The 24,719-nt window shown below is 38.4% G+C and overlaps 1 protein-coding gene across 1 annotated transcript; it reads right to left on the minus strand.

Moving 5' to 3' along the window:
* Window positions 1-1,667: 1,667 nt before the first annotated feature.
* p4hb (prolyl 4-hydroxylase, beta polypeptide) lies at window positions 1,668-23,933 on the minus strand. The gene is made up of 11 exons (XM_079628244.1): window positions 23,512-23,933; window positions 22,104-22,310; window positions 19,345-19,478; window positions 19,129-19,266; window positions 13,719-13,823; window positions 12,305-12,430; window positions 12,024-12,224; window positions 11,639-11,759; window positions 10,539-10,720; window positions 6,092-6,199; window positions 1,668-3,199 (listed from the first exon to the last, which is right to left on the minus strand). The coding sequence occupies exons 1-11, from the start codon at window positions 23,648-23,650 to the stop codon at window positions 3,137-3,139; spliced, it is 1,524 nt and encodes a 507-aa protein (XP_079484370.1). The 5' UTR covers window positions 23,651-23,933; the 3' UTR covers window positions 1,668-3,136.
* Window positions 23,934-24,719: the final 786 nt, after the last annotated feature.

Raw genomic sequence — 24,719 nt, forward strand, 5'->3', positions numbered from 1 at the left:
AAAAGTGGATTATAGGAACTGCCTGCCAAATGTGAAGGTAAGGACATTTTGATGGTCACAATTAGATTTTTAAAAATAAACAGCAAGCAATGAAGGTGCTCTTGCCAGGGAGACTATTTTCAGATGACTGTTTAATCACATTAATATGTCATGATTTCTGACAGTGGTTTAGACTATCTTCTACATGACTTTCTTTTTTGGAAGATGAGTTACTACTCGGCACCTAATAAGTTCCAGAAGTTTCTGCATGGTTTGCATGAAATGCAGAAAGTCAAGTCAAGTCACCTTTATTTATATAGCGCTTTTTACAATACAGATTGTATCTAAGCAGCTTCACAGTGATAACATGAAAATAATACAAAAAAATATATATTTCATTATCGTCCACCTTAAGGCAGATCTATAATATTGTTGAATAATAAATGTCCCCAACTATGCAAGCCAGAAGGCAAGGCAACAGCGGCAAGGAACCAAAACTCCATCAGGTGACAGAATGGAGAAAAAAACCATGGGAAAACCCAGGCTCAGTCGGGGGCCAGTTCTCCTCTGGCCAAAGAGCGAACAGTGTATGATTATGATTCAGGAGCATTACAGGTCAGAAGAGAATTTGTCCAGTTCCGGTTGGGTGAAGTCGGAGTGGAGAGGAGGAGAGACTGGTTGACACTTCAGGTCAGCGGCGTCGTCGTGTCCTGGCGCTGGTTCTTCATCAGATCTGGATACGGCCTGGTTCCGGTGGACAGCGGTAAACCTCGGGATAGACAGAGAGACTAATATTAGCGTAGACGCCATCCTTCTTATGATGTACCAAGTACATCAGGATTTACGGGAAGTGTTCCCGGTCCCGGCTGTTCTAAACTATGCAGCCTAACATTGAATTATAGAAGTCTATAATGTGTTATGTGTATGCTAGGCCGAAGAGATGTAGGAAGACTGTTCCAAAGTTTTGGTGCTAAATAAGAAAAGGATCTACCGCCAGCAGTCGATTTTGATATTCTAGGTATTATTAACTGGCCGGAATTTTGAGATCGCAGTAGACGTGAAGGACTAGAATGCGTTAAGAGCCCGCTCAAGTACTGCGGAGCTAAACCATTTAGTGCTTTGTAAGTGGTCAGCAATTTTTTTTAAATTTATACGATGTTTAATAGGCAGCCAATGCAGTGTTGACAGAACGGGGCTAATATGGTCATACTTCCTGGTTCTGGTAAGAACTTGAGCTGCTGCGTTTTGGACCAGCTGTAGTTTGTTTATTAAGCATGCAGGTCAACCACCCAGTAGAGCATTACAATAATCTAGCCTTGAAAGTAACCCAAAATGTCAAAAACCCAGGATATCTCAATCAAAATGGAACATTTGATTATTTACTCAACCTCATGTCATTCCAAACCTATACTGTATTTGTTTTAAAGGGAATTTTGAAGATTGATAATGCAGCTTTATTTTTTCATAAGGACAGTTCACTATACCCATGACCGTCAAGCTCCAAAAAAAAAAAAAAAAAATGAACATAGTACACCTGTGGGAGGACCAGGCAGAAATTTCAATCATTTTGTAAATTTCTATTTCATTCTGCAAAAGCTCTTATGTCTAAGAATATAAGAATAGTATTCTTAAAGTTATTGCAACTGAATGACACTGCAGTAAAGGAAATTCCTCACACAAACCATGTTGTATATGGATGCATAATTTGTTGCCATTCTTTATTAAGCTCGACAACCATGGCCAATATGAACAGTGTATAAAAATTTATGAAGACTTTTCAAAAATTATTTTCGTGTTCCATTGGAAAAAAAATATCATACAGGTTTAGAATAAATTGCATTATTGTGCAAGTTTACCTAATAAAAGCCGAGCACAACTAGATTATGCCAACTGACTAAATTAGTCATGTTAAAACTAAAAATACAAGAAATAAGACACAAACCAACATGTTTATCACCATTTTGTTGTTTATTTGGCCACCAGTTTACTTTATCAGTCAATTTAAATGCAATGGAATGCTTGTTCTCAAACATATTTCAAAACCCAAATTCCTCCCAATATAATTCCCAAACAATCCCTTTCTTCAAATGTAACCCCTCCTAGAAAAATAAAGACAGACAACACGAGTTAACCAAATCACACGCGCATAACCCTGAACCCTGACATAAGGGGAAAAGACTGATTAAGTTGGTTACAAGCACACTTTCTCCTCCCCGTCACGCTGACCACTCAGACGTTGACAACCGGCAATGATTGGAAGGAATCTTCCACTAAAGATGGAAATCAGGAAGGGTGTGGGAGATGAGTCGTCCTTACAAGATGACAAATCTTTGCCATTTCAGTAACTGATATGGAATCTCTGACGGCACTCAATGAAGTGCAAAAAAGGTTTCAAATCATCCTCCCAGATGACCAGAAAGCTGAGAGGGCCAACTCTGCCCCAGGTAAAAATCAACAGAAGTGCTGTTTCTGGGCCCTTCAGTACGCAAGGTTATAAAAAAGAAAATAAATTGAAATATAAAATTAAATAAAACAAGTTCTCCACTTTTACATCTTTAAAAATAATTCAGTAGCAGGTGTTAAAGATTTTGAAAAATATAGAAAATGACGGAAGGTGGTTTGACAGTAAAGGAACAGGGAAGGTACCTTAGTTCGTTCTCAGCAAAGTTCTGCATGCACTGTAATAGCAGCCCACTATAATAATTTTATTTTCACCCTATGAACATCAACATACAGCCCAGCCCCTCTGCCCTGAAATGTCCTTTCATTCAGATAACAGAATCAAGGCAGATTAGCTAGCCTGTAGCCTGCCCCTCCTTCATGGGTAGAGTATTACCAGTATTAAGGTGCAAATCTTAACAAAACCATAGTCCCAGTTAAAGTTAAACACTTACAATTGAATCTAAAAACTAGATCAGTTTAATGCCAGAAATCCCTGTAAAATAAAACACTTCAAAGAGATAGTTGTTGTGGGCAGAGAGGCACTTCTCTGGGCTGCAGATGGGTGGCCGGGGTGGTAAATGACAGTACTAGCTGACAAAGGACCCTGTAACGCCCAGTGGCTGTACGATTAGTTAGGAAAAGCTTTAGTGTTCACAGACAGGGAGGTTTAAAGTGGAGGTGGTGGTGGTGAAGGGTTTTGTCTCGCCTTTTCCTCTTATAACTCATCGTGTTCTTCCACATCAGAATCATCCTCCTCTGCATCATCCAGCTCAAGATCCTGTGGAAAGCGCAAGATATTATTTTTAGAATCCATGTAAAAACAAGGCTGTTTTAGTGCACTACTTTTATTATTGCCCACAAAAACAAATGTTTTCACAGCCAATTATGACCATCTCTACCAAAAGGCCATTTGTACTAGCATGAATTCAATTTATCAAAACTAATATGCCCTGCCACAAACATGCCAGTTATCCCTGCAGAAAAAACAACAACAAGTGCAACCGACACGATGCGTTCACAGGGGCTGAGATCTGTTGTCACCAGTGTTTGGTTGCAAAGCCCTTTCCTCATAGCTGGAACGTGTGGACTAGCTATCGTTGACTGCCTAAGTCCTGTCAGTTGTGGTAAAAAGTAGTGGGGGCGGGGGGTCATGGGATGGGACTGGAAGGTAAACAGCTATAACAGTTGTGTTAGGAATTAGTGGCAATGATGATGTTCTACAATTAGACTTCCCCAAAGAGGAAGCAGTGAGTCTGGAATTGATTTCTATGATCCTAGATTGTGCCTAAACTCTCGTCTCAAAGACTGGACTGAGGACTGATCTGGGCAAGCCAGCGTGAAAGGAAATAAGGTTAAAGTTTGGGTGTCATTCAATTTGAAACTTCCAAGGTTGATGAAGGGCCACTTTAATGAACTCTGTATAACCCAGGGCCGGTTTACACCTGGTATCAAGATAAGATGAGTTTTGGTCGATCAGATCACAAGTAGACCAGGGAGAAACACGTTTATGTCTGGTGTTTTAATCGGTCTCTTGTCCACTTCAGACCACTCCTGTCCTGATTTCTTCAAGGTGCAGGGGGGGTGCAGGGGGCGTGGCCGTCATGAAAATGTTACAAGTAAGACAAATAAATGTATGACATTAAACATGAACGCATGACTAGAAAAAATAACACTGATGCAATGTTTTCGAAAAAGAAACATCTAAAAGGAATAGCTGCTTGAGGTAAAGCTAAAGAGCAAATGATCTCTAGTAAACTGAAGCACGTTCTACGACAACCTATGAGATTAATAATCAGATATCCTAGATACATAAACGTAACATTACAACTTACATGAACAAAAGGATGAGAATTCACATGTGAACTAGTTTTTTTACAGTCAGTGGTTTGATAGGGAAATTTTGGATGTGCTATTCCCTTAACAGCGCGCTGATACACAAGCAACTAAAGGACTAGGGGTGGGAATCTTTTACCATCTCACGATTCAATTAGATTCCGATTCTTGAGGCCACGATTCGATTCAAAATCGATTCGATTTTATCCATAATGATTTCTAATCGGGTTTCTGATCATGATCTACTCTCATCTGCTTTGCTATACAGAATGACAAACGGAGACATTAAAGTGTCTTTTTCACATTTATTAAGTTCAATTCTCAGGGAAGTGCATTTTATCAAAAACATTGTCTGGTTCAAACTGTGTGTGTCATGATCATGACTCATGTCCAGCATATGCGCTTCCAGGCACGAATATTACGTATTATTTATAATTCGAATGTGTTTAACAAATCTGTTAATGTAAGCCAAGGCTACTATATTAGGTCTAAAGGGGGTTGCTCACCGGACGAGAAGCGTGCGCGCCGTGTCTATGGCAACTCTAGGTATCGCACACCAGACGCGCACTTTGTCAGTTTATGGCCAGCAATATTGTTGTGTTTAAGGACATTATGGAATTAAGATCATGTCTGTACTATGTTATGATTGTACTGTACAATTAAATACAATCGTTGCTTAGTCTGCAGTCTGAATTCACTTTACCTCAGAGCGTCCGTTAACTAAATGAATTGAGAATATCACCTGAAAATCCGATAACATCAGCAATTTTAATTCAACCAGCTGATTTCTGTAAATGAATGTAAAACTAAATGTATATTGCAGCAGGGTGAAGTCAGTATATACTTGCGTGCGCAATCTGCAACATAGAACTGGTTTAAACAGACGATCTGACGGGTTTTAGAAGATTAAACAAATCGAAACTAAAAAACAGAACAGGCCTCTATTTGAGACCGGCGTTTATTTATCCAAACCTTTAGCCACACCAGGCGTTTAAAAGAGTACAACTTCAAATAATAGCCGAGTCTATCTGGGACTCGGCTATTATTTGAAGTTGTACGGCAGTTACAAAAATGGAGGCGAACAGCCAGCTGATTTTATTTATTTATTTAATCGATTCGTGGATATTTCAGATCGATTCTGAATCGTTGCAAATGAGAATCTAGATTCTTCTGTGAATCGATTTTTTGGCACACCCCTATAAAGGACCACACATTTTACAAGATGAGATATTTGTCAATGACACTGATGCAGCATGGAGCAGAGCAGACCCTTTCAGCTAATAATTTTAGCATCCGTTGTCCAACTGAACTAAATGGTTTTTATTTCCATAAAATGTAATAAAAAGTGAAGACAGAGGGGGCTGTGCCACGGTGGGCAAGTAATGTGATCGTGTATGAGCGAACAGACTACCGCAGCAAGCCTATTCAAATGCATTTGACCACATGACCGTCTACACCACAAATGCATCCAGTCAAATTAGTTAACTACCTGTGGTAGATTGCAGATGAGCTCATACGATTTTAGACCAGGTTCACAGCTGCATTTAGCGTCGTCCAATTGTGATCGGATTGACGAAAATGCTTCTTAATACTAGGTGTAAACAGGGCCTCAGGCTCTTGACAATTGCCTGTCTGACAGATTTGCAGCAGGGTCCTTTACCCCCTGCAGAGGACCAGAGCCAGGAATGCCCATGAGACAGAGCAAACAACTGCAGCTCCACAAGCAAACTCTTCAAGCTTACAACCAATACTATGCCAACTATTGTGGTGAACCATTGACTCGCAAAGTTAAACCAAATGACTGAAAAACAAATTTAATTGCAGAAAAGTTACATACATTTGATTCTTCATCCTCGTCTCCTGCTGGTGCTCCACCTTCTTTTCCTCCACTCTCCAAAAACTTTGTGAATCCATCTAGTGTTCTCTCACCATTGTAGTCAATTACCTACAGAAAGAAAAAGACATGTCAAAAGTTTAAAAATAAAAAAGCATTCAATAATTATTATTATTAACAGAAACATTAACATATAAACATTAAAAATAACCTTTCATGTAGTGTGTAACATAGCTAAGTGAATGAAAACATCCTGCTAAGTTCTTTTTAACCGTATAAAAAGTTATTGTCTTTCAAAAGTACGAGTCGACTCAGAGTCAATGAAATGAATTGTTTTTCAAACGAGTCGAATGAATGTTTCAAACGAATGTTTCGTGACATCAAGAGGAAACATTAGCATATTGCCCGCCCACTTATTGACACCAGGGAACCTTGAACCTCAAACACTGCAGCTGCTTCCTGTGGACACTGGACAGCATCATGTCAAGGAGACGCTGTGCTCTACAATGTGAAGGTAAAGCCTTTTTTTCACTGCCCAAGGACGAGCATGTGGCTCGTCCTTAAATCAGGTTAAAATTAATCTTTACCATGATACCACAGCAGTATAATCCTAAACTTTTGCTGTGTTACCTTATTTTACTGACAACTGCTTCTCAAATCTCGGAGTTCAATGCAGGAGTCGCAAACCGCTTGCTCTTGAAAGACGGTGTTCAAAATACTAGTTTTGAGTTTTATATTGTGTAGGTCTCCTGCTAACTGGCTAACTCCCAATATTACTGTCTAACTGAAATACTTCTGCTAATCAGTTGTGGGCCACTATTACGTAAAACCGTCTATGCAGACTGTCTGTTGTTCCCACTACTTTGAGGAAAGATTAAGCATGGAGCAAGATTTGTTTTACCAATGTTTGTTACATCAGTCATTCACGCTAGAGCTTGGATAATGTATTGCATACATGCACTGTTATTGATACAGTTTCCACGTGTTCACCGCACTATATTAGAAGCATACTCTGTAAATCGATTAGTAAAATAATCGGTTGATGGACATGCACTTGTTAAAGCTGATGCGGAGGAATTACAGTTGCAACCTCATAATGTTCCTCAAACTGAGTAGCACATCACTGATAAACGTCCTGCTCGAGTCGTCCTTGCGATGTAGGTTCGGGTTGAACAACTAGTTTTAGCATTTCATCATCGCGCTCGGATTGATATGGTAACATCAATGTCATTATTCGTTACTGTTTAGTTTACAGTGTTGGAAGCTAGGGGTGTGCGATATTGACAAAAAATGATCTCGATACACTGTTCGCTCGTTGGCCAGAGGAGAACTGGCCCCCGACTGAGCCTGGGTTCTCCCAAGGTTTTTTTCTCCATTCTGTCACCTGATGGAGTTTTGGTTCCTTGCCGCTGTTGCCTTACCTTCTGGCTTGTACAACAATATTATAGATCTGCCTTAAAGGTGGACGATGATGAAATTGTTTTTTGTATTATTTTCATGTTATCACTGTGAAGCTGCTTTGATACAATCTGTATTGTAAAAAGCGCTATATAAATAAAGGTGACTTGATTATTAGACGATATTTTGCTGAGTTTATTGTGCTGGTACTTTGGCAGGTTTAGGACTGTCGTGGACAGCCGACTCCTAAGTTTTGGATATTCTTCATACTCTATGTGGTGGTCAGTTTACAGCAGTGGCAGAAAATATTTTTTCCAATATGTTTCAATAGATTTTTACCTAATATGGGCATTTTTACCTTTACAAAGCCATTTTTTAAACCCAATTATATGCATGCATCATCTGTTGTGTCATTTATCAAATTATATTATAAAAATTGTATTTTGCATATTATACTGTAAAAAACAATTATAGTTGATCATAACTAAAGATGAAATGGCACGAACATTTCATGATTATAGTTACAAAAATGATCATGTTTATCACAGAATCCTGTTCAAAAAGTACTACACAATGAAATCAATTCGCAAAGTTTTATGTCGAAAACCAGCAAATAACAAAATTAGCACCAATATGCACCTTTTGTATACATAAATATTAAAATAATAACATTAAAAATGATGGCCAGATTTAAAAAGAGTGTCTTGAAACATGTTATCTACTAACATGTACAAGTTCAAATAAAGTTGACAAATAAGTTTTATAAAACGATAAACCTCACATATTTCAGCCTTTGAATCGTTTTTTATAAAAGAATGATTCAAAAAAAGATAAATTGGTAAATTTACAGACATTTACAGTGCACATTTATATTTTATTAATAGTAAAAATCGGTCCGCTTTTCCCGTGGCGTCTGTCGTTGCTATGCAACCATGCACTGCGCTCTCCACAACGACAAAGAGGTTTTAGTAGCTAATGGTTTTCCACCACTGAAAAGCGCTTACTGTAGCTCTGCTGCAAGATTTATTTACGGAGAACAGAAAAACACTGTGTTTGGGTCCTTCATGTTGACAGATTGTTACGGAAAGGGTGAAGCCAATTGGTTGGTTCTTGTCATGTCCTACAGTGCGTTTGCGGCATTCTGAAAAGTTCTCGCTGCGCCTGGAAAAAATGAGCGCATCGCTTCATTTGTGAGTGCGCAACTACATTTGAACGAAATTGAGTGCGCAAAAGACAAGATATGTGAAAGGCCCCTTGGCGAGCGAGCTACCTCCAATCAGGCCACGAGCTACTGGTGCTCGCGAGCGCCGTGTTGGAGAACCCTGGTAGAGTATGCATGCACTCTCTGCATGCGTGTGAGGGATAGGCTATACTCGATAATGTCAAATCGCACATCGTTAAAACAACAATTACGATATTATCGCAGACGATATATATCGCACACCCCTATTGGAAGCCTCAGGATACACAGAGCTGACGTTATGGCAATGGGAATTTTAGTTTGGTTTACCGCGTTCAGCACGCGCCAATCACAACAGACCGAACTGTCTGGCCAATCAGAGCAGAGTAGCTTGTGGAAAGAAGGGATTTAGAGATTGATTCATCTGGCGAGTCGTTTGAGAATCATTGAAAATCTGGTTATGTGCAAATGTATATTATGAAAAAATTAAACTTTTTTTTTTTTACCTTTGATGCATGTAAAACTGTTGTAGGAGACTCCAAAACAACATTAGGCAACTTTACAATAGCATAATAGGGGCCCTTTAAGTAAACCCAACACACTCATTTACCATAGTGGTCCTTTATTGTCAATGTCAACATGTCTTCCAGTCACTGCTCAGTTTCCTCAACACATTTTGGACTGATGAGGTTTTTAAATAGAATTAAATCCATGGGGTACCTGGATCTCTCTAAACCACACATTTAAAGTGCTGGACATTAGCTTCCTGATTCAAGTGTGCCACATGCAAAATATATACTATCCACTAAGCTAAGATGATGATCTGACAAAATATGCCACACTTCTGCAGCAGCAAACAGATCGAATGAACTGAGGGCATTGATATACAACAAAGTATTAGGAAAACTCCTCTGCCAGGAAAAGTGATATTGATACAAATAGATGATATTGGCTAAAACATTAATAATGCTTGAAAGAATTAGGAGAGCAGGGAGAAGTGGGGTCCTCGGTTGCTTTTATCCAAATAGAAGATTTGAGGTGAATCATCAGTCAAGATTAAATATTTATATAAACACATTATATATATATATATATATATATATATATATATATATATATATATATATATATATATATATATACAAACACACTAGGGGTTGAAAGATTTTTAGAAGTCTACATTTATGTGGTGAAAGTAGAGTCAACGTTGACTAGTCGCTGATGAACAATTAAGTCTAAACCTCAAGCTGACTCGAACGCGAATTGCTTTGTGCACAGCTATAGCATATGACAGCCTTCTTACATAACAGCTTATTTTTAGCAGTTCTTGTCTTTGGGTCATTATATTTCTCAGATTTCTGCTCGTTCTAAATCAGATATAGATAAAGTAGCACAGGAAAGATTACACTTACATGAATGCATTAGTGTGAGAGTGCTTGCATGTGAATTGAACCTGGCAGCAACATGTTCACTTAGGGTTTACTCACTTTTGTTGCCAGCTATTTTGACAATAATGGCTGTATGTCGAGTTACCTTTCAGAGGACAATACATATATACTGCTATACAAGCAGCACATTGACTACTCTAAAATATATCCAAGTTTCATTTCTATAGTATTGTCCCTTGAGAAGATATACTAAAATGTTTGCTGAAATGTGAGGGGTGAACTCCCTTTCGTGAGATACTGTACAAACGCATGCGTACATATACCAAAAAATATATGTGTATATACACTGCAGTTCAAAGGTTTGGGTGTAGATTTTTAATGTTTTTAAAAGTCTTCTAAAAAAAAAAAAAAGAAGTCTACTCACAAAAAAAAGTCTATTTACAAAAAAAAAAAAATCTTAAGACAGTCTCTCGCATGGGCTTACCTTACGGTCATCGCCAGCAGGGAAGAACTTTAGCGTGGGGAAGCTATGCACTTTGACTGATTCAATCTCATTGGCTGTGGAGTCCATCTTGGCCACCACAACGCTTGTGTCGTCTTTAAATTTCTCACCCAATTGATCCCAGATGGGGGCCAGCTGCTTACAGTGACCACACCATGGAGCATCTGGATAGAAAAAGCATAGAGAATAATGAAAACAAATTCAAACAGGATGGATAAGGTGAGTAAATGACAGAACTTAATTTTGGGCTACAAATACAGAGCAAGTGCAACAAATCCAAGAGCAAGACAGAAGCGATTTGTGACACTGATATAATTCTCCAAAAATGTGATTACACATTGTGTCGTGTATGCTTGAAGCTACATGGCTCGACTTTACAAAACCCCACTGGCAGCAATGACTATAACTATGCAGATAAAAATACTTGATATTTGTGATATGACCCATCATGAAATATTGGATAATGGCTAAAAATTGGCAGACTTGCAAAGAGTACAGGGTAAAGGGTATAGAAACAAGAATGTACAGGACCTACAACAGTTTCAGGGTGCAGAGGAATACAAAACAAAATAGGAGAAAAGTTGTGGAAAGCAGTTGTGCATCAGGCACTGGTTGCTGACAGCTGGACGCAAACTGAAATCCAACCCACTGTTTAAACATTGGGCATAGATGGAAACCCAAACTTTGTGCCAATTTACCGGCACTCCTAATGGCCGCCCTCAAATGACAAAGAAAAACATGTTAGAAATTCAGTCAAAGAAATAAAGTGCCAAGTTTGGGAAGCAAGTTGCTTTAAATAACTCTGGAGCCAAAATTATCTCAGCATTTCCCATTATTGCATGTTTAAGAGATTATGTGAGCATCCTGTGAGTACCCATGCCAGGATTAGCAGTATGCTGGACAGGAATCTAGCGTTTATGATGCCAGGCTTTGAGAGCGGCCGCCTTAAAATAAAACAGGCAATTTGCCATGAAAGGTGATCTCAAAACAACTGGTCAGACATGAAACCCAAGGACAAGCAAAATTCAAGGCTAGAGAACTTGCATCCAAGCTCATTTTTATATCGAGAAAAAAATACTTACAAAACTCTATAAAGACATTCTTGGCAGGGTTGAAGGCAACCTCTTCAAAGTTTTTGCCAACCAAGACCTTGACAGGGTTCTTATCCCAGTCTTCAGGAATGTCCTGACTCATCAGATGAGGCTGAAGAAAAAAACGACATTAAAATCATTCAGAGAGACAGAACACATTTTCTTAACATCATTAAACGTCAATATTAGTGCCAAAATTCTCCAATGATCAAAATCTGCAAGTTTGATATACATTTTCATATCCGTTCATAATATCATTGTATATTTCAAAATTTGATACAGAAGGCCATTTATTAAAAGTTACTACTAAATGTAGCAGACTCATTTTCTCATTTAAATCACAGAAACCTTAAACCCAAGCAATGTTCTCCATCACCTTTAGTTTCCCCTCTGTGAAGGCTGTGCAGAAGGAGATGATGTTCTCTGCTATGATTTCTGAGTTTTCTGGCCTGTATTTGGTCATCTCTTCCTCAAGGGTGATGAGACGGATTGCTGGGCACTCTTCCTTCTTAAGACCAAAGAACTCCAGAATTCGCTGGTTATCATCCACATCACTGTCAATAAAGATGAAGAGAATCTGTAGGGAAATCAAATTAGGTTAAATACAAATGTTAAAACAAAATAAATAAAATAATAATAAAATAAAGGGACACCCACCTTGCCTTTGAAGCCCTCTGCTGCTTTCTTAAATTGGTCCATTTTGTCCTGGAAGTCTTTGGCCGTTTTAGGTACAAACATTAGGATGTGGGATTTGATTTCACCTCCAAAGATTTTTGGGGCAGTCTGCAATGGAAGAATAAGAATCTCAGAATTCATTTCCCCTACCCACAACCTCCAATATTTTAACATATTGGGCCTTATTTATCAATCTAACATAGAAACAAACACGCATCCGAGCGCAGAAATCATCTTACGACAGGGTTCACATATGATTTATGAAACATTCATATGCTGCAAATCCCATCGTACGTTGATAAATGGTGGCTGAAAACAAGAGTCATTTGAATATCACGTCCCTAAAAATTCACGATTTAGAACCCTCGCCCCTAGAGTTTATGAAACGGAGAAACGTAACCCGGCCAAGAAGAGGAAGTATTTTGTGAAAGAATTCTCTAATATTAATAAATAAATAATAATAAAAAAAACATTAACCTTGTAATTGCAAACAATAATATTAAATTAATATGTATATTAAATACCGGTAAATAAAACAAAACATTTACTAACGTTATAAACCCTAAACTAGGCTATTTTCCCCTCACTCCACAACAAAACCTTAATTTAACAGCATTCAGAACAGAACAAGAATGAAAAATAAGTAGCTATAAATTATATATTAAACTATAAAATAAAACAAATTAGACTATAATGGCATTCATTATAAACTATTTATGCTAATAGCCTCACCTCTCATTCGGCAAGAATCCAAATACATTCCCAAATTTGCCATGTAACTTGGTTGCAAAATATGATTCATTATGTAAATAAGGCTTTTTACTTCACTCATTCCAGTATCAATGTAGAACAGCATCCTTCATGTGCAAAAAAAATATTGGCTAGGTGCTGGGCATGCTGATTTTACAGCGGACCATTTAAATTGAGCAGTGTAACTTATGTTTGGTTGATGGCATTTCAGCCATTCATCAAAGTAAAATGCAAAGTTAGCAACGCTAGAACTGATATTTTGTGTGTGCAGAATGGTGCACGCTTGAGGCACCTGCGTGATCAGTTGGTTAATAAAATACAGAAAAAAAAAATGCTATGCATTAGTGTCACAAAAGCGAGCCTGCTTATACTACTTATTGCAGTTTTTTCTTCTTTTGTTAATCTGTTAATAAGTGAAATATATTTTGTCTAGCCAGACTTATTTTTATCCTGCGATTTATATTTTTGCGTGTAAATGGCCGCACGCCGTTTTCTGTTGTACATTCATTTCATAAGAGGCCCATTCAATTTCTCATGTCAGTGAAAATACAAATTTGGCAACCTGGATCCTGTATACAACAGCTCAAACTCTAAATGTCAATATGGAGCAACAGACAAAAATTGATTAAAAATATCAAAGGTGTACCTGCTCCGTGAACTCAATGACCAGGGGAAGCTGGTTGGCCTTGATGAAGGGCAGCAGATTTTCTTTGCTGATCTCTCCATCAAAAGTATTCCGGCCCTCATCAAACTTGGGGGGGGGGGGGGGGGGGGGGGAGAGAGGAGAGAGAGATTGTTAAATCTGTATACACAGCAACACAAACCTGGTGAGCAATATTCACTGTAACTGAGTGTTGAGTAGGGAACTATGAATCAATCAGCATAGAAACTTGACTAACAGTTGTTGGTCGCAGGGCAGCGGATATTCTAGTTGACATTAATAGCATTCATAAAGCGAGCAGCTGCATTTTGGAATGAGGCAGTAGGGACAATGAATTTCAGAGTGTGTTTGGGTGCTAAGAGACCAGAATCTCAAAGCCTCTTTAGGGACAGGGGTCAAGTCTAGCCCATTCCTGATTATAGATTAAGAGCACATCCATCCATCCATCCATCCATCCATCCATCCATCCATCCATCCATCCATCCATCCATCCATCCATCCATCCTACCGAGAATGAATCATTGTAAGCTAGTTTCTGTAAAGTACAGTGATTTAGTCTTTCGATTTAGGATTCCCGCACATTTTAAACCAATGGATTTCCATAACCGGATAAGGACTTTAAAATCTTTCAAATTCACTAATGGGTCATGCAGACCCATTTTTTAACTGTTTTAAACTATTTGCAATTTGAAGACTCAATTTGCAAACCACTCACAGATCATTAAGGGCGTGTGTCCACCAAAGTGTTTTTAGCCAGCTGAAAATTCTAGGCGCTCTGCGAGCTATGTGGGCTTGAGAGCGTTTTGGTAGCGCAAATTTTTTTTTTCAGTTGAGATGCTTCGTTACTATGATACAGAATATCCTGTGGTCGGTGTGGTATTAGTCCCACCCCTCCACTGTGATTGGTCAGTTGGGTAAAAAGTGACAGTGATGAGCGCAGCGTTTTACCCAAAGTTGAACATTCAACTCTTGGCGACCTGTAAAAAAAACAAAAAAAACAACACTCAGCGCTTCAGAGTGAAAAAGACGTTCAGCGTCTCGTTACGCTCATGGCATTTTAAAAATGTGGTGCTCCCATTGAAAACAATAAAAAACACACCAGCCGCGTGAAAAAAACGCTTTGGTGGACACTAAGGCTTGCCTCGACAAAACTGTTTTAGAGCAGGGGTGCAAAACTCAGTTCCTGGAGGGCCACAGCCTTGCAGGCTTTAGTTAACCCGAATTAAATCCACATAATATAGCCAATATAGTCCTTCAGGTATGAGTGTTGGAGCTGGGTTGCAACTTAACCATGCAAGACTGTGGCCCTAGGAATAAGAGTTCTGGTTTATAGCAAAGCATAACCTCAGGGAAAAATTACAGAAATGTCACTTTGAAATTTTTTATCGTCCATCAGAAATCCATAGGGTTTCTATGGTCAAAGTAGGGCAGAGGTAGGGTGATGTAAGGCCAATCCTTAATCAGTGGATATTTAATCAGCAGTACTCTGAGGTTCAACAGCATACATCTACTATTGGTCGTGATCTGATCGGAGAAAAATGTGCTTGAATTGCCACAAGATCTCATCTCTGTGTGGAGCTGATCTACCTCAGAAGCAGGATGTCCCATTCAGAGTTAATGCACAATCATTTTCTGAATGAAAAAACACTGAATACTTTAAACTAAATCATGTACGTAACTGCACATTTCCCATTTGATCATCTTGGACCTCCACACCAAACAGCAACAACCTATGCCACGATTCAAATACGAAATCAGACAAACTACTGTAGCATAACATGATGGATGGACAAAACCAGAGTGTTTTTGTTAGACCCAAGCAGAAATAACAGGTGGCAAAATGGGCACATTTGTAAGTGAATTCACTCATGTGGTGATCCAACTGTTGTAAGCAATGGGTGAAGTGTCAAAACACCTACATTTCTACCAAACTATCAGTTTTTCCTTTCTAGGAAGCTGCGCAATAAAATGTATAAATGGGGCTGACATAATGACTCAATGACCCTGATAAACGAGAGCATCATTACATAATGAATTTAAAGGTCATGGGGGAGATCTGCTGTCAGCTTAAACCAGAAAACCAAATTTATTGTGCGACTGAGCAAAGACCAATAATAGCAATGATAGCATTGCCAGATATGACTAGATACAGCAGGATCAGCTTTCCATGGCTGCACTGAGTACTTGAAAAATTATAGACTCTTAATTCATAATCAAAATAGCTTCCATTAAGAGCTTGACGTTTAGCTGATAATATTTTATCACCCCCTTGTGAGCTTTTTCTAAAAGTTTAAAAGCATATGCTTGTTCTGATCCCTTGTATTAATCTACTTATTGTACCATTTAAAACACTACTACCCAGGGCCACAATAAACAGTTCTTGGGTCAGTTATAGAAGCTTCATCACGGGGACCTCAGTTGAAATCATGATAATTTTCCGGGACTCCTTTCATGATCCAGGCCTAAATGTCCAGTTATTGGAGGCCTTGCTACTACCCATTCAAGAGTCTGTAAAGTTACAAAGCACAGTCCACTCCAAAGAGAGTTATTCTCTATATCAGTGAGCAGTTTCTGAACTTCTTGAAAGGACTCGATTGTAGCCTTGTGTCCTTTCCCAGAAAAAGAAAAACTCACAATTATTACTCATTAAGTAATTCCCAACAAAGGCTTCCACAAAAAAGGGGACAAGGCCTGGTTGAGTTGCGTTATGGTAAGGTGAGTGAAAAAAAAAAAAAAAAAAAAAAAAAAGGCAGTTGTATATTTTTTCAAGATTCAATGCAAAAAAAAAAAAGAAAGTAAAATTTTGGTCATAGTGATTACGTAGGTATGAATTTAAACAAATGTGCATATCGTGACATCACTGACTGGGTCTTCAACCAGGGCCTTTCTGATGCAGGTTATATTAGACAAACAATTTGAAATCTTTGTCAAAAAACAGGTTTATTGCATTAATTCCAGCTGCATTATTTTTTTCTTTTCTTTTTTTAAAGACCACATCATTAAAAAGACTCTCTTTAGCTGTAACAAACAACATTCTTGTCTTAAAATGTATAGCTTTAAATATGCTGTACTGTCAGAAACGTAAATAAAAAAAAATATCATATGAAAATATATTATAAAAACAGTTACCGCTAGGTGTCAATGCAACCTACAAATAAGAGACCGTTACGTTGCTTTCGATGGCTGTAACTTTTGTGAAAAAATCCTGTTCGATTTGAGACATGTTCATTGAATTGATTGTAAAATAAATTTTCCATGTCTAAAGACATTTCCATTTTCAACGTCAAATATAGGCAAATCCACGGACAACTAACATGCATTAGGACGAACGTAAAGGGCGCTTGAGACGCGCACAAGTCAGTAATATTTCTGATGATTTATTGGCGTGAAGTTTCGTGCACAATGACAAACAGGAGTGCAACATTCTCGAAAAACAATAAGCAGTGGACTGCAAAAACATCAATGAAAAACATTACTGCAGGATTCAACATGGCTGTGTTTACGATTAGAAATGTCAAAAAAAAAAAATTCACCTACGTAGGCGACTGTAGCCCGTATCTGTATGAATATATCACTGTCTGAATACCGTCAGAATTCGCATTTTTGATGTAAAAAGAGAAACATTAAGCAGAAGTATAATTTGCTGTTATGCGTACCTTTGTCCAGAACTTCGTGCCAAGTTAAAGCGGTGTTGAGATGTTTTAATGCATTTTTTTGATGTCCCGAGCCCATGTAACTTTGAACGGTGACCGCGAACATTTTATTTACTGCAGCCGCAGCCATCATTACCAAGCGCGAACCATTGAACCAGCACGAACGTACAGGCCATAGTGTGACATGCGCAAACCAATGGTGTAAATAATCAGATGATGCCACGGGTTTTTATTTAAAAGAAAGAATGTAGCCTACGTTGGTATGTAGGCCTAGGCAATTTATATTCACAATACTTTACAAACTTACTCAAATATAATTCATATTTTATTTCATTTGTATGAGTAAAAGACAAAACATATATAATAATTTGGTCGGTCCTAAATTGACAGGGTCGGTCGGGTAACAGCAAAAAAATATATTTTTAAGGATGGCCTGATCTAGTGGACCAATCAGAGCACATCGAGATTCAGAAGGAGGGGCTTCATAGAGACCAGTGGCCTGTTGCACGAAACTAGCTTAAACTGAGTTTCAGTAGGTTTAGAGTTGACAAATCCAGATAAATCCAACCTGGTTTAGAGCAGGTTCAGCGGTCTCACAAAGCTCGGTATAAACATTGTCAACTCGGGTTTGAACCAGAGTTTGAGATTAACTCTGAAGCATGTGTACCTGAAAGTGGAACACGTGTGGCAAACAGCCAATCACAAAGAACATTGAGAGCTGCAGTATGATTCACTTCTCGCGAGAGACGGCACAATTCACTTCTCTTCTAAAGATTAAGAGATCGTTTTTGAAAATTATTATAATTACAAGCATTTACAAGGTAGGAATAAAAACTGCTGCTGCATCGAAAGTTTAAGGTAGATGAACGAAAACATCTGACTATATTCAAAGCATGATGTGAATCAAATTAATGGGCCTAATAATTATAGGTTCACAAAGAGCTCAAATGAATACACATTGTTTAAAAGCATAATATATAAATGCATGTATTGTATTATATTTATATTCATTTAAAAGCGATGTTTAATATTACTTGTCAATTAATTTAATGCATATAATAATTATATGAATATATATATAATAAGTAATTATAATTCAAATAATATAAATGTAATAAATTAGCAGCAAGATTTTTCATTATGCTATAATTTGGAGCGAGATACAGGGGGTGTGGCTTTATTGCATTTGATACCACTTTGCTCACAGCTGATTGGTCCAGTTTTGGTTTGCAATCTCTAACCCAGAATAAAACCTGCTCCGGAGCAGGTTAGCTGTGTAGCGCAATTAACCATGGCGATGAACATTGCTAAAAAAACGTTCCACCTTCTTGAGCTAAAAAAAACAGATTGCTCAAATTAATCTCCAACTTACCTGGGTAGTAACTGAAACCAGCTTTGTGCAACAGGCCACAGAACAGGGCTGCGTTTCCCAAAAGCATTGTTAGCCTACGTTGATCGCAGAGACCATTGATGGTAATTGCTCTTCGATCAACTTAGGCTTACGATGCTTTTGGGAAATGCAGCCCAGTGAGTTACTGACAAACAGGGAAAAGTTGTGCTGCAACAATATAAATTGTGAAAAATGTATTTGAACATTCAAGCATGAATCCTTCTCTAGTAGACCCAAAAAAAAAAACCAAGATGTGTAAAAGGGTATAATATGGCCTCTTTAAAAACAAGCAATAAGCAAATAAAGGAGTCAAAAAGTTTAGTCAGAAGAGAAAATAAAGTGGAGAGTGTACCTTCTTAAAAAGCACAACACCATCCTTGGCAACTTCAAACTTTGAAAAGACTGCATCATCAGAGGTGATGCCAAAGGGTATGTCATCCACAGACTCTGCGGTTTTAACGAAGGCCTTGGCATCTTCGGATTCAAGATCCTGCAGAGAGAAAAAAAAACACATTTAAGTAAAAAAAAACAAAAAACATTCTAAATTAGATAAAATAATGAATTTTACCTTAAAGAACCCAATTACAGCAACCTCATTATCAGCAATAAGAGACTCTGTCTGCGTCACATCACTCAAAGAAATGGCTGCAGGGCCGGTTCGTTTTTTCAGCCAGTTGACAATGTCATCAGCCTGTCGACCAGCTGCAGACAGAGCATAAGCATGTGATAGTGAGACAAAAGATCCTGGTGGCACCAAGCAAACTGACATGCAGTGACAAAGTAGGCGGGTTTGATGTTCACAGAAGCTGCTGAGAGATGAGAGAGCATTGACAATCAACTGCCAACTGACATCGTTTTAAAGCTATTGTAATCCAATATTATTTGCCCTCAAATGTCTTAATGCACATATGTGGATTAGAGAAAGCAATTTTCTGGGGGGAGCATGCCCCCAAACTAGCTACAATTTGGGACCTTGTTGATTATAAACAGTAACATGAATGCATTTGGCAGATGATTTTTTCCAAAGCAACTTGTGCAGTAAGGCCGGGTGTTCAATCCTGCTCCTCCAGGAATGAATAAATCCTGCTCCTGGAGGGCCACTGACAGAGTTTAGCTTCAACTCCATTTAAAAACCTGTACTAGCCAAAAAGGTCTTACTAGGAATACTAGAAATTTCTAGGCAGATGTGTGTTGAGGCAAGTTGGATTATAACTCTGCAGGACAGTCCTCTAGGAAAGAGTTTAGACCCCCCTGATTTAAAGTCCCCATGTAGGAAATAATTGTATCCCTTAAAACTTATCTTTAGATACCAAATGACACTTACATTTTTCTTGTGAAACAAAATTCTTCATGCCTTGAAATGGCTTAAACGCAAATACACACCCATGCTTCATTTAATATACGCGGATCCATGAATCTGCAATTGGCCCCGTCTCCACTCGCTCACACACCAGCTCAGTCACTCAGCTAACTTAATGAGGTAAACGCTGCACAATGAAATCGCTCTTCAAAACGGACACACAACTTTAATGTTACACAAACCATGTTCCCACTCGCCATCTCAGAGTCAGTCAGCTGCGTTCTAAAAATCATCAGAAACGCTCTAAACAACTGAAAGTCAGTGGAGAAAGGCATATAGTTGATTTTAACATCGTAATATAGATCATATACCCGATCTATTGCTAAATCTACCCGACTTTTCATTTCAACAGAAAAACATACTGGGATAAACAGGCTTCTCTTGAGACTCCCCTGCTTCAGAGCAGTCATAGTTAATGATATGATAATGCCCGACGGCACGTTGAAGTGATTGGTTACACGGTAGTTTGTGACGTCAGAAACGCCAGTATTTCAAACGGAGTTTGAGACGTCTTTAGATCACTGCAGTTTTAAACAGAAAAATACTGAACTTGACATGAATTTGCAACAATACTTGACATGAATTTGCACATGTTTTGTATTTAAGCATATTAAAAATACCACAGACAAGCATTGGGAAACAGATTAAATCCAACTCAAGTAGTCCTTCCACGTATCCTCATCCATTTATGACCACAGGGCAGGACTGACATGTCAATTCAAATGACACATCACACACAGTTTCAAAGGTAGCCTTAATATTGCTCTTGTTATACCAGTAATGAGTGCCACAGGTTACAGCAGGAATGACTGATGCAACACGTCAGCAATTACACTGTGGTTCAGAATTTGATCATGTCTTGAGATCCCAGATGGAGTCCTTCCTTCAAGGCTACAGATATAATGACAGACTAAACTTCAGAAATTCTTTTGTTCCAGACAGTTTGAGATAATTCTGCAATCCCAAAAGGCAGGATTTCCCAAACATGTTTTCAGAGCAGCTTGGTTCAAACTAAAAGCTGCTTCTTATAAACTCAATCTCTGCAAACATGCCAGTCTAACAAGCATTTGTAAATTTAATGTGTGCCAAGTTCATTTACATATACACATGGTTTCCAACATTTAATGGCTGAAGTTCACAGAATTTTACCACTAATCGATCAAAATAAAAGGCTGAGGATTTGACATTTCAAAAGAGGTTTTGAATGTTTATAAAAATAATTTAAATATTAGCATTTTAACTAATCAAAAATCAATTACAAGTTTTAGAATATTTTACCCATTTAGATGCATAGGTGACCATTAACCTGTGTCATTAACTTAAAATCTTCAAGTAAATATTTTAAATCTAAGGGGTTCAGGCTCAGCTGACAAAAAAAATAAAAGTTTAGCCATAAGCAATCTGAAAAGTATGCAAACTTTTAGACTGACAATTGAAAGTCCTAGAACTTTTTCTGAGGCTGGCCTGCAGGAGTAAGACCGTAATAAACACAGACTTGGAGAGCAGCCCCCACATCAACCAGACCACAGGCAACGTGCGGAACTGCACGTTGAAGGAAAGGGGGAGGGGCATTATACACAGGATGGAATGCAGGGCTTCCACGTACAGAATGACATGCACGTCCTCAGCAGTTAGCACTCACACTCATGGTACACAGGCATCTGACCTGTCTAAGTTGACTTATGGTTTACAGTGTACGATAGCATAGTCAAATTACACTTCAGCAATTCTAACCAAAACAAAGATCAGTTTATATACACTCACTGACATCATTCTATCTGGTTTTAGAGAAATATTGATACAGATTTTTAAAGCCAATTGTTTTATTCACAGATCTGAAATCCAAATAAAAGTTATTTTAAAAGGGTTAAAAAGAAAAGTAATGTCAAACTGAAGACATTCTGGTAGGTCATATACAAAAAGGACCATAGATATTGTACAGAAAATGTGTGACTCATTACACTAACCAGAATACTCCTTGGGGTTCTCCTTCTCTCCTCCCTTAAAGAACTTGATGGTGGGATATCCACGAACACCAAACTCTTGAGCGAGCTCAGCTTCCTCCGTGGCATCTACCTTAGCTAGTCTGATGTCAGAGCCTTCAGCTTTCAGCATACCAGCCGCTTTGGCATATTCGGGAACCAGGGCCTTGCAGTGCCCACACCATGGCGCATCTGCAATAAGCAAAAAGTGGTTAATTCAATACATCTTACATTGACTAAATGTTAGTGATTTTAAGACAAGCATTCATTTCCTCAAACTACATTAGCAGTTATTTATCTGAATGAGCAGGTTAGTCGGGTGCATGACTGAACAGCATGAAGTTTCAGTTGGGTGTCAAAATGCAGTGAAATTAGATAAACTGATAACTGAATGAATCAAACTTAATCCTCACTCCCTGAACATGTCATGTATTTAACATGCCATGTAGTGAGATAAGACCAAAGTTCATAATGCTTTTAATGAAAATCAGTGTGTGTGTGTCAAACTCCTTCACAATCTTATCCAATAAAGAACTAAGACTGCACTGTTACGCTTTCCACTGTTCACACGAGAAATGTTTTTAAATTACTAATTTATTTAGCAAGAAAGGTTATTTTTCTTATGTACACGTCAACCTAGCTCTTTGCCCCTGTGAAGTCCCGCCCATATTACACGCTACCACGCCTTCCATTATGACGAAACACTCGTGGACATCAGTGATTGGTTAACTTGAGGGTCGATCACGCCCATGCATCAGGATATACTTTGAGAGCAGCCAATGAATTTAGCCCGGTAAAGACACATAACTAACAGCCCGGATACACACAAGTTTGAGAAGTCTTTCATGATTAGAAACTCATTGATGTTTGCCCATAACATGTCAAACCTCGTCTCATTTGCATTAAGTGGTGGAATATAAATAAGGGCCATGAAATCGAAAGTAGAAAAACAAGTGAAAGTGCAAATCAGGGTTTATCCATTGCAACAAACTAAATTCAGAGCTTCCGATCCAAGGCTGTTATCGTCCTGAATATGTATTTGAAACTACACGTCTGCTAACTTAGATTGAATGCATTATTCGCAAAAGGTTTACCTTGCACTTATTTGTCAAAACAGAGTTTGAGTGACCGGCAATGACGTCTTCAAATAACTAACAGTTACAAAGCGTTCAAAATTGCACTCTTACGTTAGATTTACGTAGCACACGTCTATGTTACTGCAATAAGTTAGATTATTGAACAGATCAAGTACCGTTAGTGTTGCAAGTTAAAAATAAGAATAAAATATAACTAATGTCACTGATAGCGGGTTTCGTTTAGCATTTTACTCATGCACAAACAATCGTCGAAAAACAAACGAACAACAAGTCAAACAAAGCTGGCGATTACTTACAAAACTCAACAAGGATATTTGGGTAAGTTTTGAGCGCCTCCTCGAAGTTACTTTTCTTCAGTACAAGCACGTCGTCCTCCTCGGTGATTTCAGCCGTTATCATAGCGGCCAGTGCGCACACAACCAACAACTTCAGCATTTCGGATCACCTCCAAACGTGCCAGCTAATAATGAAATCGTGATGGAAACCGGGGAGACTGTTAGCGCGTTGGGTATTCTTTCACCTTTAACAGTCTGAAGTGTCGCTTGAATTTTGTGTCTGCCGCTAATAACGTGGCAATGTGCGCAGGAAACAGAGAGGATGGTGTTACTGCGCATGCGCATTTATGAGGCCGAACGCTGTTCGTGTTGAATTGTGAGTGGACCGCGCGTCTCCTAGCACCTGGAAGTGAATCTGCCCGCCTTGAATACTAATTTCCAAATCCTACTACGGCGAATGCTTAGCACATGAATATTATTTACGCAACGTGACCAACCGCTTGGTCACGTTGCGTAAACAGACGTGATGGCCAGTCAGCTGGCGAATTTATTAACTCGGATCACAATTATTAATTTGACTTCTTTCCCCCAGGAAGGAACGCGAGCATCCTAATTAATATACGCCAAGCATTAGTTTATGGATGTTTTCTTTGCATGTTTGTGGCTACAGCTACATAAACACCCTAACTCAGAATCCTATCCTATCTGATAACCACGGCCATTTCACTTAGGAAATTGAACTTTTTCAAATCTTACAAGAATTGATATGTTTTTGCAATACAGTCTCGATAGTTTTCGGTTCATGGGTGTATTGGACAAAATAAACAATGCACCTATAAGCACAATCCCCCTTTAGAGATTTTTCTGAAAATCTGAAAAATGTAAAACAGAAGAGAATAAGATACAGTCAATAAAACCAACACAGTCTAAAGATGTGCATGCTGCGGACTGCCAAACACGATAAAACAATGAGCTGACAGGAAATGGTGCACTATCACTTTCACCACAATCTTTCAGTGGTTATACACAAATCATTTGTCAACTATATTTTCAGGATGTTCAGTTAGTGTACAACATAATAAATATGTGTCCCCTTAACTAAAAAATAAGATGTTTTAAATAGTGTGCATAAGTAGTAGGCTAATAAAAGTCCTGAAGCATTTACTGCATTACGTTATTATCAAATCTTGATAAAATGAGCATGGTTTGTGATTACCTTAGGCCTAATC

The sequence above is a fragment of the Phoxinus phoxinus genome (assembly GCF_949152265.1).
Source record: "Phoxinus phoxinus genome assembly, chromosome: 11".
NCBI classification, from domain to species: domain Eukaryota; kingdom Metazoa; phylum Chordata; class Actinopteri; order Cypriniformes; family Leuciscidae; genus Phoxinus; species Phoxinus phoxinus.

Bases quoted from the DNA above. Each gene is read 5' to 3' on its own strand.
- p4hb (XM_079628244.1), bottom strand. From the start codon at position 23,650: ATGCTGAAGTTGTTGGTTGTGTGCGCACTGGCCGCTATGATAACGGCT. The intron at 13,824-19,128 runs GTACACTCTCCA...CCCCCCCCCAAG, and splicing joins GTGTTGTGCTTTTTAAGAAG to TTTGATGAGGGCCGGAATAC. The intron at 12,225-12,304 runs GTGGGTGTCCCT...ATTTCCCTACAG, and splicing joins CAGAGGGCTTCAAAGGCAAG to ATTCTCTTCATCTTTATTGA.